Source organism: Hippopotamus amphibius, chromosome 6 (assembly GCF_030028045.1).
Source record: "Hippopotamus amphibius kiboko isolate mHipAmp2 chromosome 6, mHipAmp2.hap2, whole genome shotgun sequence".
Lineage (NCBI taxonomy): Eukaryota > Metazoa > Chordata > Mammalia > Artiodactyla > Hippopotamidae > Hippopotamus > Hippopotamus amphibius.
This window is the reverse complement of record NC_080191.1, coordinates 106,383,822-106,401,700: the sequence shown is the minus strand read 5'-3', so window position 1 is coordinate 106,401,700 and position 17,879 is coordinate 106,383,822. Positions and strand designations below refer to the sequence as shown.

General features: G+C 37.1%; 1 protein-coding gene across 1 annotated transcript in view; it reads right to left on the bottom strand.

Moving 5' to 3' along the window:
- The window catches only part of KCNH8 (potassium voltage-gated channel subfamily H member 8), a 409,682-nt gene that overhangs the window by 17,634 nt on the left and 374,169 nt on the right, over positions 1–17,879 (bottom strand). The window contains exon 15 of the mRNA XM_057739199.1: positions 15,942–16,018. Within this exon, the coding sequence (XP_057595182.1) occupies positions 15,942–16,018 (77 nt within the window). The remainder of the gene's footprint in view (positions 1–15,941; positions 16,019–17,879) is intronic.

The following is a 17,879-nucleotide window of genomic DNA, read 5'->3' as shown; positions in this document are numbered from 1 at the left end:
ACTCTAAGATCCTAAAAACAACAACAACAACAAAAAACATCAAAAAGAAACCCTCCAACATTACTCGTAGTTGTTGGATTAATCATTGAACTTAATTTTCCTATTGATGAGTGAAAAATGGCAGAGCTAAGTGTTTTTCAAAAATTACATCAACTTACAAACATTTTAGGAGGTCTGGGGTTGAATACCTATATCTGTTTTTTAAAAATAACCAGTGATTCTGAAACTATCAGTTAGTGGTCCGTTAATAACTAGCTACCACCAACTGACTAATTTCTAGTAATGAATAATTAATAACTAATTGTTTAATTTCCTTTGAATTTTTTCTATACTTGTTTGTATACATAGTAACTCATTTTACTAAATCTTTCCATTTGTATCTCTAAAATAGATCCACTTTCCAACTGACTCTGTGCCATGGAGGCTGGCTTGTATGATCTCCATCAATAGGCTCATTGGCTCTTTGGCTTCTGGTTGGGTTTGGCCGTGGAAGGACACCATCAAATCAGAGGGAGGAAGGAGAGGGAGGTGAGGGCATGTGCTCCTCTGGCTGCTTCCCTGCAAGGTTGAGGTGGGCAGAAGATCACAGGAGGTGCCAGCCAAAGATCACAGCTCCTGTCAGGTGGCCTTCCCCATCTAGCTTTCTCTAACTCAAGATTCTGTAACCATTCTCTACTCTGGTTTCTTGGACCTAGGAGTGGTAGTGAACTTCTGTTGACATTGCCCCAAGGTTGGAGCGGCTCTTCCATCCTTTGTGGCTTCCTTACACTCTACTAACTTCTGTAAATACTCCTTTTATTCGACTCACCTCAAATTGCTCATTTGGAATGTGGCATTGGTCTCACTTGGACACAACCGTCATACCCATTTAGTCCCTCTATTAAAAGATGAGGGGCTTCACTGGTGGTGCTGTGGTTAAGAATCCACCTGCCAATGCAGGGGACATGGGTTCGATCCCTGGTCTCGGAAGATCCCTCATGCCATGGAGCTACTAAGCCTGCGAGTCACACTACTGAAGCCCGCGTGCCTAGAGCCCATGCTCCACAACAAGAGAAGCCACTGCAATGAGAAGCACACACACCGCAGCGAAGAGTAGCCCCCGCTTGCTGCAACTAAAGAAAGCCTGTGCGCAGCAACGAAGACCCAATGTAGCCAAAAATAAATAAATAAATAAATAAATAAATTCATTAAAAAAAAGAAAGATGAGAGGAGGCCCATATATAAGTAATCCTAGGCACAGAGGACAAAAATAGTTAATCTCCAAAAGTTACATTCATTTAAAATCCACATTTCACAGAGCAAACTTTTAAGTGGCATATTTTCTTCTTTTGAGACAGCCTATTTTTTAGGGTTTATTTAAATTAATTTACTTATTTATTATCAGCAAAACTCTCATGAGAGCTACAAATCTGCCTATGCACAGAGGCTTGAGAACTGGAAAATAACCAGAAAGTGTCCTACAAATCATTAACTAGTTGGATATATTCCAGTTTAAAAATCTGTGTCCACAGAATGTAGCATGAACATGCACAATACGTACATGTTAAAAACAAAAAGCAGAATGGTTTTGCCAGTAGTTTAAGTGGACTTTGTTCTTCTATGTCAAAAAGTGAATGTACAGCCTTTGCTTATGCCTTGCTTTTGAGAGTTGATGGTCAAGTACTATTTGTGATCATGACGAGGAAGAAAAGGGACTGTGCAGTCAGATATTGGGATGGTCTGGCAGTTCTATCAGTGTATTTCAGTCAAATCAATCGCTGATAAAAAGATATAATGATAACATCAATTCAGAGGACTAAAGAATGACTTTATAATAGGGTTTCCTTATGCGAATTACTGATAGAACCCTGAGTTTTCATAGCCATTTAGAAAAGTAGTAAAGCAACTCTTTTTTTAAATTGAAGTATAGTTAATTTACAATGTTGTGTTATTTTCAGGTATACAGCAAAGTCATTCAGTTCTATCTATATATAGAACTATAAGAATCTTTTTAGATTCTTTTCTATTATAGGTTATTACAAGATATTGAATATAGTTCCCTTTGTTGTACAGTAGGTCCTTGTTGTTTATCTATGTAAAGCAACTCTTAATTAAGGAACAATCTCTGATATTACTATTCTATTTATTTGACTGAAAGAGACTTCACTGATCTAGTGACACAAATTTAAAACGCATCTGGTAGCTTTCTGGAATATAACCTAGAAAACTACTGAGATTCTCTCTGTTTTTCAGCAGATAACATTTCATTACCTGTATCCGTTTACTTGGATATTATAATTTAATTGGGGATATGTTGGCCTTCAACTTTAAGCAAAGGAAAAAGGAGACAAAATTTCCCTGTTGGATGCTATGGTAGATATTACTAATGCTTGTCAGTAACTAGTTTTCTGTTACTTCTAGAGTACACGGAAGATTATACTTTCTTATCTCTTGAAATTAATTGTATCCATGGAATTAGCTCTGGTTAATGAAACATAAACAGAAGTTATGTGTATATCTTCTGAGCCAAAATAATTGTCTGCACTCCCCTCTTCAAATGGAACAGCTAATTAATGACATTCCAGGTAGTGATGTCCTCTCGAGCTAACTAGTATTAGGTGTTTTGCTTGAACAAGAAATAAATTTGAACCAATGAGATTTGGAGTTTGTTTGTTACCTTAGTATACTTTACCCTGTAACAATGCCTATGTGAGAATAACGGGACTCTTCAATATTTCAGAAAAAGTTACTAGGCTTTTTTGAGGAAGTTGCAAATGAGGAAAGAAAAGCTAAAAGATGTTGATTAAAATATAGTCTTAGTGACTATTATAAAATGATGCTTTAAAACCATAGGAAAGGCAACTTCCATCCTCGAGTTGGACTCCCTTTGTTATACAACAACTTCCCACTGACTCTTTTACAGTTGGTAGTATATATATGTCTGTGTTACTCTCTCGCTTCGTCTCAGTTTCCCCTTCACCCCCCGCCCCCTCCCATACCTCGAGTTCTCCAGTCCATTCTCTGTATCTGCATCCTTGTTCTGGTCACTGAGTCCAACAGTACCATTTTTAGATTCCGTATATGTGAGTTAGCATACAATATTTGTCCTTCTCTTTCTGACTTACTTCACTCTGTATGACAGACTGTAGTTCTATCCACCTCATGACATATAGCTCCATCTCATCCCTTTTTATAGCTGAGTAATATTCCATTGTATATATATGCCACATCTTCTGTATCCATTCATTTGTTGATGGGCATTTAGGTTGCTTCCATGTCCTGGCTATTGTAAATAGTGCTGCAATAAACATTATGGTACAAGTTTCTTTTGGGATCATGGTTTTCTTTGGGTATATGCCCAGTAGTGGGATTACTGGATCATATGGTAGTTCTATTTGTAGTTTTTTAAGGAACCTCCAAATTGTTTTCCATAGTGGCTGTACCAATTTACAGTCCCACCAACAGTGCAGGAGAGTTCCTTTTTCTCCACACCCTCTCCAACATTTGTTGTTTCTAGACTTTGTGATGATGGCCATTCTGACTAGTGTGAGGTGATACCTCATTGTGGCTTTGACTTGCATTTCTCTGATGATTAGTGATGTGGAGCATCTTTTCATGTGTTTGTTGGCCATCTGTATGTCTTCTTTGGAGAAATGTCTATTTAGGTCTTCTGCCCATTTGTGGATTGGGTTATTTGCTTTTTTGGTATGAAGCTGCATGAGCTGCTTGTATATTTTGGAGGTTAATCCTTTGTCCGTTGTTTCATAGGCAATTATTTTTTCCCACTCTGAGGGTTGCCTTCTAGTCTTGTTTATGGTTTCTTTTGCTGTGCAAAAGCTTTTAAGTTTCATGAGGTCCCATTCATTTATTCTTGATTTTATTTCCATGATTCTAGGAGGTGGGTCAAAAAGGATGGCGCTTTGATGGATGTCATATAGTGTTCTGCCTATGTTTTCCTCTAGGAGTTTGATAGTGTCTGGCCTTACATGTAGGTCTTTAATCCATTTGGAGTTTACTTTTGTGTATGGTGTTAGGAAGTGTTCTAATTTCATTCTTTTGCATGTTGCTGCCCAGTTCTCCCAGCACCACTTATGGAAGAGGCTGTCTTTTTTCCATTGTATATTCTTGCCTCCTTTGTCAAAGATAAGGTGCCCATATGTGTTTGGGTTTACTTGTGAGTTCTCTATTCTATTCCATTGATCTTCCTTTCTATTTTTGTGCCAGTACCATACTGTCTTGATCACTATGGCCTTGTAGTATAGTTTGAAGTCAGGAAGCCTGATTCCACCCACTCCATTTTTCCTTCTCAAGATTGCTTTGGCTATTCGGGGTCTTTTGCGTTTCCATACAAATCGTAAGATTTCTTGCTCTAGTTCTGTGAAAAATGCCATTGGTAATTTGATCGGGATTGCATTGAATCTGTAAATTGCTTTGGGTAGTACAGACATTTTCACGATGTTGATTCTTCCAATCCAGGAACATGGTATGTCCCTCCATCTGTTTGTGTCGTCTTTGATTTCTTTCATCAATGTCTTAAAGTTTTCTGCATACAGATCTTTTGCCTCCTTAGGCAGGTTTATTCCTAGGTATTTTATTCTTTTGGTTGCAATGGTGAATGGGAGAGTTTCTTTAATTTCTCTTTCTGCTCTTCCGTTGTTAGTGTATAGGAATGCAAGAGATTTCTGTGCATTAATTTTGTATCCTGATACTTTACTAAACTCATCAATTAGTGCTAGCAGTTTTCTGGTAGAGTCTTTAGGGTTTTCTATATATAATATCATGTCATCTGCAAAGAGTCTTAGTGACTATTATAAAATGATGCTTTAAAACCATAGGAAAATAGTGGATCTGGGGAGATAACTGGAATAGCTATTTTTAAAGAACATGATCTATGATCCAATTATGAAATGTGATGCAAACACAGTTGTGTTTGAAAAGAAGATGCTTTTCTGTCAGTCTCCATAGCAACAAGAGCTTGGACTCTAACATGCTAGAGGCCAAGTTGATATGAACAGATTTCTCAAATCTCTTAACAGTGTGCTAATGTGTCAATGAAACAAAGGGCTCCAGATCACTCAGTGAGATTCCCAGCAAAGTAGTGGTGTCAAGAATAGAACTGGTCTTCCCCAAATTTTGGTTCTCATTATACATATGTATATCTTACAATATATGAAGTTGTAAAATCACTTTTTAAATTCCAGAGTTTGAGAAATTGTTTAATTTTGTCTCATAAGAAGAACTACAACATCTTGGCCTTAGGAAAATTTTTAAAAAATTAGAAAATTTTTTAAAGGAAAAGGATTATTTCCACCAAAGCAGTTTAAACATTGAAATGAGCCAATGACTTACACTGGAAATAAAGCCACTGGCCTGACAAACAGAAGGTATTTGGTGGATGTGATGGTTAATTTTATTTATCAACTTGACTGGGCCATGGGGTGCCCAGACATTTGGTCAAACATTACTCTGGGTGTGCCTGTGAAGCTATTTCTGGATGAGATTAATGTCTGAATCGATACAATGAGTAAATTAGATTGTCCGTAATGTATATGGGCCTCATTCAATCAATTAAAGACCTGAATAGAACAAAACGTCTGAGCGGGAACTCCTCCTGCCTGTCTGTGGATCTGGGACATCAGCCTCCTCCTGTGTTTAGACTCAAACTGAAACATAGGCTCTTCTCGGGTCTCGAGCCTGCTGATTTTGGGCCAGGACTTATAGACTTGTACGATTGGTTTTCAGACCTTTGGATTGGACCTGGAACTGCATCATCAGCTCTCCTGGGTCTCCAGCTTGCCAACTGCAGATCTGTGACTCCTCAGCCTCCTAAATGCAGGAGCCAATTCCTTACAATAAATCTCTCTCTTACTCACTCTTTGTTAATATATGTTTATATCCACATGCACATTTAGGGCAACAGATGAAGTGTACAAACCTTTACAGAAACCAATTGGTAAAGACAGTACTTGAAGTGAACTTTAAGCAGGTGCAAAACAAAAATCAAGGATGTTCTGGGAACATGAAAAAGAGATCTGAAATAAGGAAGCGGATAAATCCTGGTATATAAAATGGGGCAAAACTAAACTCAGAATAGCATAAACTAAAAAAGGAAGATGAGAATTTTGGATAACATCTGAAAGATGCTTCTTCTTTAGTCCAGTGCTTTCCATGTTATTCCAAGCTATGCTAATGGGAAACAAAACGTTAATAGTTATTTTGTCATTAAAATGATCCACAAGCAAATGCATTTGGTCAGTGCAGGCTAAAAATAAGTTGACTTAACTTCTTTACTGCAAGAATTCATAGAGTCTTAGTATGCTGATAACTAATGTACATCTCTAAGAATATGAGTTAATTTTAAGAAAAATATACCAGATCTTCTTAACCACAGAGGAATTATCCTCTAAATTTTATTTTAAGTCATCTGAAAAAGAACAAAAATGTTCAAGTTACTATATATGTTTTTGGAATTATATAAAGTGAGGAACATCTACCTCTTGGTTTATATAATCCTGTTTTATTAAGTAACCATTGTGTTTTGAACATATCTTAAAAAAGAATATTTGATAATATAAGAAGACTATGACTCGTAGTAAATTGAAAACAAGCAGATAGGAGACCAACAGAAAATAAAAAGTAAAATAGAAGACATAAACTATATCAATAATATTAAATGTGAATGAATTAAGCAATCTATTCAAAAGGCAAACACTGATAGACTAAATAAAAAGTCAAGATTCATCTACAAGCTGTCAGCAGAAGACATACTTTAGAGTCAAAGATACAAGTAGTTTGAAAATAGAAGGATAAAAAAAGAGATATCATGCAAACAGCAACTATAATAAAGCTGGAAAGACTATACTAACATCAGACAAAATAGACTCAATTTTTTTTTACTAGAGATAAAGAGAAAACATTTTGTAAAACAGGTGGTCAACTTTACAGGAAATTATATGTATGTACTATAATCTATCTACTACAGATATCTAACAACAGAGCCCTAAATAGATGAAGCATAAAAAGTCAGAATTGAAGGGAGAATAGGCAATCAGTAACAGGAACTGGAGATTGCAATATCTCATTTTTAATAATAAATAGAACAACTGGACAGATTAACAAGGAAATAGAAAACTTGAACATTACAGACCTATAGCCATAGACATAACAGACATCTATAGAATATTTACCCAGCAACAGCAGAATACATAGTCTTCTCAAGCATCACAACACATTCTCCAGGTAAGACCACATGCTATGCCATTAAAGAAACCTAAATAAATTTAACAGGATTAAAATCATACAAAGTGTGTTCTTCAATTACAATGGAATGAAATTAGAAATTAGTAACAAAGAAAACTAGAAAATTCTCAAGTATGTGGACATTAAGTCATGTTACTAAATAACCAATGGGTCAAAGAAGAAATAACCAGATAAATTAAAAAATAATTTGAGATAAATGAAAATGAAAACACAACATGCTAAAGTTTATGGGATGTAGTTAAAGCAGTGCTTAGGAAGAAATTTATAGTAATGCCTATCAAAAAAGAAGATCTAAAATCAACTTCCACCTTAAGGCATTGGAAAAAGAAGATCAAACTAAATTCAAAGGAAGCAGAGAGCAGAAAATAATAAGGATTAGAGCAGAAAACAATAAAAATAGAGGATAGAAATGAGGAAAAATTATCAAAGCCAAAAGTTGGTTTTTTGAAAATGTCAACAAAATTGACAAAGTTTCATCTAGATAAAAAGAGAGATGACACAAATTACTAAAATCAGGAATGAAAGAGGAGACATTACTACCAACATTACAGAAATGTAAAGAATCATAAGGAAATACTTTGAACACTATAGGCCAACAAATTAGATATCTTAGATGAATCAGATAAATTTCTACAAGGACACAAATTACCAAAACTGACTCAAGAAGAAACTGAATATCTAAATTACCTGTAAAAAGTAAAGTGATTAAAATAATAATCAAAACACTTTCCACAAAGAAAAGCCCAGGACCACATGGCTTCACTGGTGAATTATACCAGATCTTTAAAGGAGCATTAACAGAAACTCTTCACAAACTCTTCAAAAAAATAAAAGAGGAGGGAACACTTGCCAATCCATTCTATGAGACCAATATTACTCTGACACAAAAACCAGACAAAGATATCACAAGAAAAAGAAAACTGCAGAGCAATAATTATGAATACAGATGGCAAAAATCCTCAAAAAAAATACTAGCAAATTGAATCCAGTAATATATAAAAGGGATTCTACACCATGACCAGTGGGATTTATTTTAGGAATGTAAAGTTAGTTTACCATCCTCAAATCATTAATTAATGTAATATACCTTATCAGTAGAAGAAAGGACAAAAACAAATAAACACATTATCATCTCAATAGATGCAAGAAAAAGCATTTGACAAAATTTAACACCCCTTTGTGACAAAAGCACTCAGCAAATCAGGAACACAAGGGTACTTCCTCAACATGAAAAAGGGAATTTATGAAAAACCCATAGTTAACATCATATTCAAATGTGAAAGACTGAAAAATTTCTTCCCCAAGGGGAGACACAAGACAGAGATATTTCTTTCCATTTCTATTCAGTGTTGTACTGGAAGGTCTAGCCAAGGCAATTAAGAAAGAGAAGGTAATTAAAAGGCATTTAAATTGGAAAGGAAGAAATAAAACAATCTCTATTTTTAGATGGCATGATCTTATATAAAAAATTTCCAAAGAACTTACCCCCAAATTATTAGAACTATTTAAAAAGTTTGGTAAAGTTGCAGGATATAAGATGAGCATACAAAAATCAGTTTATTTCCATACACTATAAATAAACAATCCAAAAATAAATTAAGAAAACAATTCCATTTACAATAGCATCAAAAATAATAGAACTCTTACATACAGATGGCCAACAAACACATGAAAAGATGCTCAACATCACTAATCATCAGAGAAATCCAAGTCAAAGCCACAATGAGGTATCACCTCACACCTGTCAGAATGGCCATCATCCAAAAATCTAGAAACAACAAATGTTGGAGAGGGTATGGAGAAAAGGGAACTCTCCTGCACTGTTGGTGGGACTGTAAGTTGGTACAGCCACTATGGAAAACAGTTTGGAGGTTCCTTAAAAAACTAAAAATAGAACTACCATATGATCCAGTAATCCCACTGCTGGGCATATACCCAGAGAAAACCATAATCCAAAAAAGAAACATGTACTGTAATGTTTATTGCAGCACTCTTTACAATAGCCAGGACATGGAAGCAACCGAAATGCCCATTAACAAATGAATGGATAAAGAAGATGTGGCATATATATACAATGGAATATTACTCAGCTATAAAAAGGAATGAAATGGAGCTATATGTAATGAGGTGGATAGATCTTGAGTCTGTCATATAGAGTGAAGTAAGCCAGAAAGAGAAAAACAAATATTGTATGCTAACTCATATATAGAGAATCTAAAAAAAAAAAAAATGGTACTGATGAACCCAGTGACAGGGCAAGAATAAGGATGCAGATGCAGAGAATGGACTGGAGAACACGAGGTGGGGGGCGGGGCGGGAGGCGAAGGGGAAACTGGGATGAAGTGAGAGAGTAGCACAGACATATATATACTACCAACTGTAAAACAGATAGCCAGTGGGAAGTTGCTGTATAACAAAGGGAGATCAACTCGATGATGGGTGATGCCTTAGAGGGCCGGGATGGGGAGGGTGGGGGGGAGTCGTGAGGGAGGGAATATGGGAATATGTGTATAAATACAGCTGAGACTTTGGTGTACCTCAAAAGCTGGTACAAGAGTGTAAAGCAATTATATTCCAATAAAGAGCTAAAAAAAAATAACAGAACTCTTAGGAATAAATTTGACCAAGGAGGTGCAAGACTTGTACACTGAAAACTACAAAATATTGTTGGAAGAAATTTAAAGATATGAATAGACACATAGATCAACAGAATGGAACTGAGAGTCCAGAAATAAACCCTCATATCAACGGCAAGTTGAGTCTCACAAGAGTGCTAATGTGATTCAGTGGGGTAAACAGTGTTTTTAACAAATGGTGATGTGATAACTGAACATCCGCATGAAAAAATTAAATAAACCTGGACCCATACATCACCTATATACAAAAATTAACTCAAAATAAATCAAAGACCTAAATGTAAGAACTCTCACTATAAAACTCTTAGAAGAAAACAGGAATAAATCTTCACGACTTTGGGATAGGCAATGGTTTCTTAGATGTGACCTCAAAATCACAAAGAACAAAAGAAAAAGATAAACTGGATATCCCCCATATTAATACTTTTGTGCTTTATAAAAAAATGTTAAGAAGTCCAAAGGGCAACTTAAAGAATGGGAGAAGAAAACTGTACATCGCAACTTGTTATCTAGAATATATAAAGAACACTGACTCAGTGATAAACAGACAACTCTTTTAAAATGGGTAGAGGATCTGAACTGACAGTTCTCCAAAGACATACAAGTGGTCAATAAACACATGAAAAGATGCTCAACATTATTAGCTATCAGGGAAACGCAAGTGAAAACCACGAGACATCACCTCAAGCACACAAGAATGATTATAATAAAAAAAATCAGATAACAGACAAAAATTGTTGGCGAGGAAGTAGAGAGCCTGGAACCTTCATATGCTGCTAAATGTAAAATGCTTCTGCTGCTTTGGGAAACAGTCTGGCAGTTCCTCAAATGTTTACACATAGAGTTACCAGCAATTCTTTACTCAAGAGAAATTAAAACCTTGTGTGAATGTTTCATGAATGCTCATAGCAGCGTCATTCATATGGCCAAAAAGTGGTTGCAACACAAATGCCCATCAAGAGATGAAGGAATAAACAAAATGTGGTAGAGCTATATAATGAAACATATTATTTGGCAATAAAAAGGGGTAAAGTACTCGTCTGCCACACTGTGAGATGAAAACCTTGAAAACATTATGCTAAGTGAAAAAAGCCAGTCACAAAGGACCATACTGTATAATTCCACTTACATGAGATGCTCAGAGTAGGCGAATCTATAGGCACGGAGTGTAGATTAGTCTTTGCCTGGGGGAGCTGCTGGTGTTAGGGGTGATGGCTATGTGGTGCAAAGTCTCTTTGCGGGGTAACAAAATATTCTAAAATTTATTATGGTGATGAATGCACAAGTCTAGGAATATACTAAAAACCCTCCAGTTGTACATATTTTATTTTATTATTTTATTTTATTTTAATTTATTTTGGCCATGCAGTGCGGCACGTGGGATCTCAGTTCCCCAACCAGGGATCAACCTGTGCTCCCTGCCCTGGGGGCACGGACCAGCAGGAAAGTCCCGAGTTGTACACTTTAAAAGGATGAATTCTACCACATGTTAATTACATCTCAATAAAGTTGTTTTAAAAATGGAGTTAAAAAATAGAATGAGAAGCCAGACTTCTGTCTCCAAAAAGTCAATATAAGTTGTTTCTACAAAGCTCATTTTTTTTCTTTGTTTAGGCATGTATATATTTCATTCTCCTTAATATAGTTAAGACTCAAGTTAGATTAAAATTGCCTAATATTTTTAAAATTTATTTTTATTTATTTATTTATTTATTGGCTGTGTTGGGTCTTTGTTGCTGCGCTTAGGCTTTCTCTAGTTGTGGTGAGTGGGGGCTACTCTTCATTGTGGTGCGTGGGTTTCTCAGTGTGGTGGCTTCTCTTGTTGCAGAGCACAGGATCTAGGCACATGGGCTTCAATAGTTGCGGCATGTGGGCTCAGTAGTTGTGGCTCGTGGGCAGTAGAGAGCAGGGTCAGTATTTGTGGCTTATGGGCTTAGTTGCTCTGTGCCATGTGGGATCTTCCTGGACTTGGGCTCAAACCTGTATTGGCAGGCGGATTCTTAACCACTGCGCCACCAGGGAAGTCCCTACAATGGCCCAATATTAACTGGCTCCTTTATGTACATACAAAATGAAATGCTAACAGGCGGAGATTTGAGCACTCCAGCCAAAGGGCACTCTGCCGAGGATGATTTAGCAAGCCACCCCATTTTCTCACTTTGAAATTGAAGATTTGTCTGTGAATACCTTTCTGTTAAGTTTGGCAGGTCGTTTTCTGCCTAGTTTCATAACAATTTTGCCACTTATACATTTCGTGTAATGTCAAGTAATGGTTAAGCATTGTTAACTGGCATACTGGGTCTCTTTGCGCTTAAATCAATATAAGCGTTACAGAATAAGCATTCTTTACAGTAAATTGGTGACATTATTACATCAAACTATTTAGCTAAAATAAGATGCACTGAAATGTAAATGTTTTACCCTATCATTTTTTATTCTAATTTTATAGTGAGCATCTTCATAGCAAAAGGAAGTCTCAGGTGAAAGCAGTCATTTTCGTGATTAAATATGTTTCCCTTGAGTCCATTCAATTTCTCTTTCCTATTACTCTGCATGGGGCACTGTTGGGTAGCAAAGGGGGCTAACTTGAGAGTCACAATTGTTGGCTAGAAACATGACCTTGTTTAAGAGGGAATGAGCACCTGACCACTTATTAAGGGAAGACATCATGTGTGCTGCTTTACATATAGCATTAAGTTCTTAAGACACTCCTCTATGACAGATTTTATTATCACCATTTAATAGTGGAAAAATCGGAACTTAGGCAAGGTGAACACTTTGCTGAAGTCACAGAGTTAGTTTATGAATAAGGATCTAAATACCCTTCTCTCTCCAAAGCTTCTGCTTTTTCTCTGCTGGCATGTTTGGTGTCTTACATCTGCCCTGGGGGAGCACACAGCTTCCCTAGGCAGGCTTGGCCCAGAGTCTTTCTGGGTCATCCAGATTTCAGAAATGAGGAAACACTCTGAGCCTCACCTACAGACCTTTTCAGAAGTGGAACATTTGACTGACACAGCCCCTGGCCCTCAAAGTGATGCTCTGTTGTTATTTTTAAACAATTTTCTTAGCATTTCACTACTTCTCTGCTGTAAAGCAATGGCAATGTTTTCAAAAGCATTCTAATATTAGCAGCTGCCCTACATCTTTTAAACTCTCTTAACTGTTCCGTGGATGTAGGTTATTACCAATAGCATTCCTTTTCTGAGTTTCGTTCTGTGTTTAGCCAGCTGATTACAAACTCTACACATCAATGCACAATTTCTTTGTATCTGAAATGTTTGTGCAAATACCAGAATGGGGATTGTGCAGTGCCCTCCAGATTACACAGTGTTCAAGAGGCCTCACCTATATTAAGGGGTTGCCCTTTTGGTTACAGAGTTATTATCATGCAGTGCCTCTCACATTTATTATTAATTCTTCTCATGCTTACTCCTAAGAATAGAATAAACAAAGAATAGAGCGATCAAATGATCACATATGTGAGTAGGTGAAATGGAAAAATTAGTCTTGGACTTTGAAAAACAGATTTCTTTTTAGGCTCTATAAACATTACTTTGTAGGAGATATGAAAAAAAAAAAAACCAAGGAGGTGGTTAGATAGAAGGGGGTTAATTTTATAGTTTGAAGTCAATGTGTATTTTCATTGTCTGTCTTAGTGAGTTTTAATATACTACCCAAAGGGTCAAGACTATGTATAGATTAAATTATGTGTGAAAAATAAGATCTTTTTTCCTTGCTTTAACCATGAAGAAATCTGATACTTTCCTCTGAAGGAAAAACTAATTCTTTAGGGAAGGATAATCGAACCATTGATACTTTATCTTGCCCTTTTTATTTCAATACATGACAAGATAATGAGATTTATGTCATCTCGCTAGAAAAGCAATCATGAATGCAGAATCACACAGGGGAAATATTTTGTTTTTCACTTGATTATCACTTTTAATGCATCTACCACTGGCTCACATTTTGAAAGAAAAATCATATAATGTGTGGGCTTATAGCTATAACTTGGAAAAATTATCATCATTCCAAAAGGTGAAAATACAAACACATTTTTTTCCCCAGACTAATCACTGACTTCTGTATTTGAGCTAAGATATTGATCAGTCAGCTCTTAAAACTATTAAATAATCTCCTCAAATGTGAAGGAAAATAATTCAAATGGTATTAATGGGTGATTTTATCTGAGAACAAGATCTGAAAGGAAATTCTTTAGTAAAAATTTATGTCCAAAAAAAAAAAAAACACAAAACAAAAAAACAAAATAATGACTCCCCGCCACCAAAAAACCCATAGTAAAGTGTTCTTAAACCACACACACACACACACACACACACACACACACGCACGCATGCACACACACACACACACAAGTTGATATCCAGGTCTCCAACAGAGTGTTGAGTTTGTTTTGTTTTGATTTTTTGCTGTATTTTTAATGAGATTATTTGGGTGATCTCACATATGGCCAAGTCCTTGTGATTTAAGAAGTTTCAATCCAGTTAGTTTTTCTGTTCCTATCTTGTTAGTCTGCCCTTTGGCCCTCTTACTTCTTGTTGGCAACAATCTCACTTCTGGAGAGTGTAGACTCAGAAGGAGAGAAGGCAGTAAAACCCAAATCTTCACTAAGCTGATGGACCGCAGGTTGAACAAAAACCTATAGACTTTATGACAAGCTGTCCAGTTTTCCATTACAGATAATTGGAAACTGATTATATGAATATCATTTTTCTCAAATTTCATTGATATCATCAGTTGGTTATATTTTCTGCCAAGATCTCATCAGAGAATCTAAAACTGCAGCCCTATTACCCTGTGTCAGCCCCCTGCACTTGACCTAGGTCTACCCAGAAGGTCACCACAGACAGTTGGGTCTTCCTACATATTCCTGTCTGAAGGATCTTTCTAGGCGCTTATGCAGCTAAGCCTACAGATTACCTCTCAGGAGCCATCCTCAATTCCTTTTGCTTGTCTCATGGAAGAACAATTCTGAGCTGCCCTACCCAGTCTCTTAGTGCCCCCTCCTGCCCCCGGAAGGATGGAGTTCAAATTGCCTACAGAGTTGATGATCTCAATAACACACCCATATTTATTTGCTTTCCTTTCTTTCTTGTTTTGTTCCTCTACTCCTTCATCTTGCTTCTGGATCACCTCCCAAAGAAACTATTTGCATCCAAATCATTGTCTCAAAATCTGTTTTTTTTTTTAATTTAATTTAATTTTGGGAGGGGCACCCAAATTAAGAGAGTGATTCAGACATTACCTTCTCTATTTATGTGACATATCCAGAAAAGACAAATGTATAGAAACAGAAAGTAGGGAAGTGGTTGCCTAGGGCTAGATGTGGCAACAGGGATTAATCATGAATGGGTGGGAGAGATTTTGTCAGAAGGAAAAATATTCTAAAACTCACATGGGCACGGCTGAACCACTCAATAAGGATACTAAAAATTATTAAATTGTACCCATTTCAAATGGGTGAATTTTATGATACATACAATATACCTCAATAAAATTGTTTTAAAAATTACTTTATTTTACACAAAGAGATGGTAAGATCTAGAGAGCGAAAGTGCTCAAAGTTCCACTGCAAATACAGGCCAGAGAAAAGAACAGAGTTTCAGGCCATTCGATTACTCATTCATTACTTTTGATTCATCTGTGGACAAATGATCTTGCTTTAACTCATTAAAAGTTAAACTACATGAAAAAAGTGAAAAAGCACCAATTAAACCAAATATCAATACAATTATGACACCACTTATCATAATCATTTAGTTAGTGCTTCCTGTACGTTAAATAATGTACCTAGATTATTTCACTCAATTTCACGAATGGGCCATAATGTAGGGATAACTGGTATCTCCTTGTTACACATGGGGAAACAGAGCTTGAGAGAAGGGAAGTGATTCATACCCGCATGAGGCTGAGTGGGAATTCATACACACTTGTCACCAGACACCAGAGCGCGTACTCGACATGCCTGTATCATACTGCTTCAGCTGGCGATTTCTATTCCCTCTAACCTCTCCAGCACGACCAGAGAAACACAAAGCTCCATACCTCGCTGTTGAGTTTGCTTATCTGCTGCTTGGTCTCCTCTGCTTTGATGAAGAGAACAGCAGCTCCAATCTCTGGGTCTGAAAAGTGACACACACACAGAATGAGTCCTTTAGGAATCCTCATGTCTGAGGATTGGGGCAATTGGAACAGGCAGGGAAGCCCAAGCTACCCTTCACCTTTCCTGATGTCTGCGCTGTGGGTTTTGTCGCCCTAGTTCTCCTCTGGATGGTCCCTGATGGACTCTTTGCCAGTAGCCACACAGCATGGTGGTGATGGTGACCATACTTACTGGACGTGTCCATGGCGCATCTCCCCCTCCTTGGAACACAATCACTGCTGTGTGTCCAGAGGACACATGCTCTCTTCATTGACCATTTTCCAAAAATACACCACAGCCAGTGTCCAAGCCATCGAAAAGAGATCTTCTTCTTCTTCTCTCTTTCCTTTCCAAATTTTGATGTATGTGTCCAGGAGACCATTTTCCTCCCACCTCTATTAAAAGTGTTCATCTCCACTGCAGGTTTTCTGTCTCCTTCTGTGTTGCTCTAAAAGGTAATTTCTCTCATTTCCTGGTTCTCTCATCTCCACTTTTTCTCTACCTTACTTTTACACATAAATTCATATCTGTCAGGAGCAGAAGCATGGATGAGTCATTGCTAGCTACAGTGGAAAGGATTTGATATATAGAGATATCTATATCTATATATCTATTTATAAATGTCATGTACTGTATATATATCATGATATGACTATCCTAATATCCTAATTCTGATCAATTATGTGTAGAAAATTTGTTTGTGGGAAGAAAAACTTGCTCAAAACAATCTGAAATGGCAGAGTAGTAAAAGCTCCTTTTGCAGAGATATTTTGCAAAGTTAATCTATTAATGATAAGAGATCACCTACAATAGGCTAGGCCTCCTTTAGAGGAGCCAGAAATAAATACAGAAAATATATTGACCCTCATGGAGCTTTGAGTCTAGCAGGGAAAAGAGACATTTAAAAAGCAATTATGGGAGCTTCCCTGGAGGCCCAGTGTGTAAGACTCCGTGCTCCCAATGCAGCGGGCCTGAGTTCGATCCCTGGTTGGGGAGCTAGATCTCACATGTGTGCCTCAACTAGGAAACCCTCACACCACAACTAAAAAGATCCTGCATGCCACAATCCTGCAACTAAATATCCCATGTGCTGCAATGAAGACCCAGTGCAGCCAAAAGTAAAAAAATAAATGGATAAGTATTTAAAAAATTTTTTTGGAAAAAGCAATTATGCAATAGGTTTGGATTTCATACAAAGAGCAACAGGAATCCATCTCAGGAGTTTAAGCATAGGAATAGCATAATAAGAATAAATTTGTGTTTTAAAAAAAGTTCACTGTGTATGGAGAACAGTGTGAAAGCAAAGAGACTTTGGTAGCCATGCAGGCAAGAGATGAATGTGGCAGGGAAAAGGGTGTGACAGGAAGGACAGAAAGTCTCAGACAGAACTGAGAGAGATATTTAGGAGGTAGAGTCAAGAATATTTGTTGCTTGAATGGATGAGTGTCGGGGTGGATGTTGGGAAAAGGAAGAAGAGGAGGCTAATAAGGTGGTGGGACCAGGAATGTAGGTGGATTGGGCATGGAGATGTCCTGTGACCCATCCAGCTGGGGCCCCCCATCAGCTTCCACAGCTTCCAAATACTCACACCCGTTTAGCTAGGGCTATGATTTCTGTGCCTCTTGCCCCCAGCAGAGTAATATCAGCACATGCAAGTCCATTAAATGGATGAATCAGGGCTGTTGACTGACATCTGCATTCCTCTCCTCACCTTTCCCCCTCCCACCATCATCCTACCAATAAGTCTTACATTTCCATCTTCCCAGAAGATGGTGAGTGTTGGGAAGAATTGTTGACTGAGATAGAAGACTGGTATTCTACCGAAGGGAGACATACCCCCG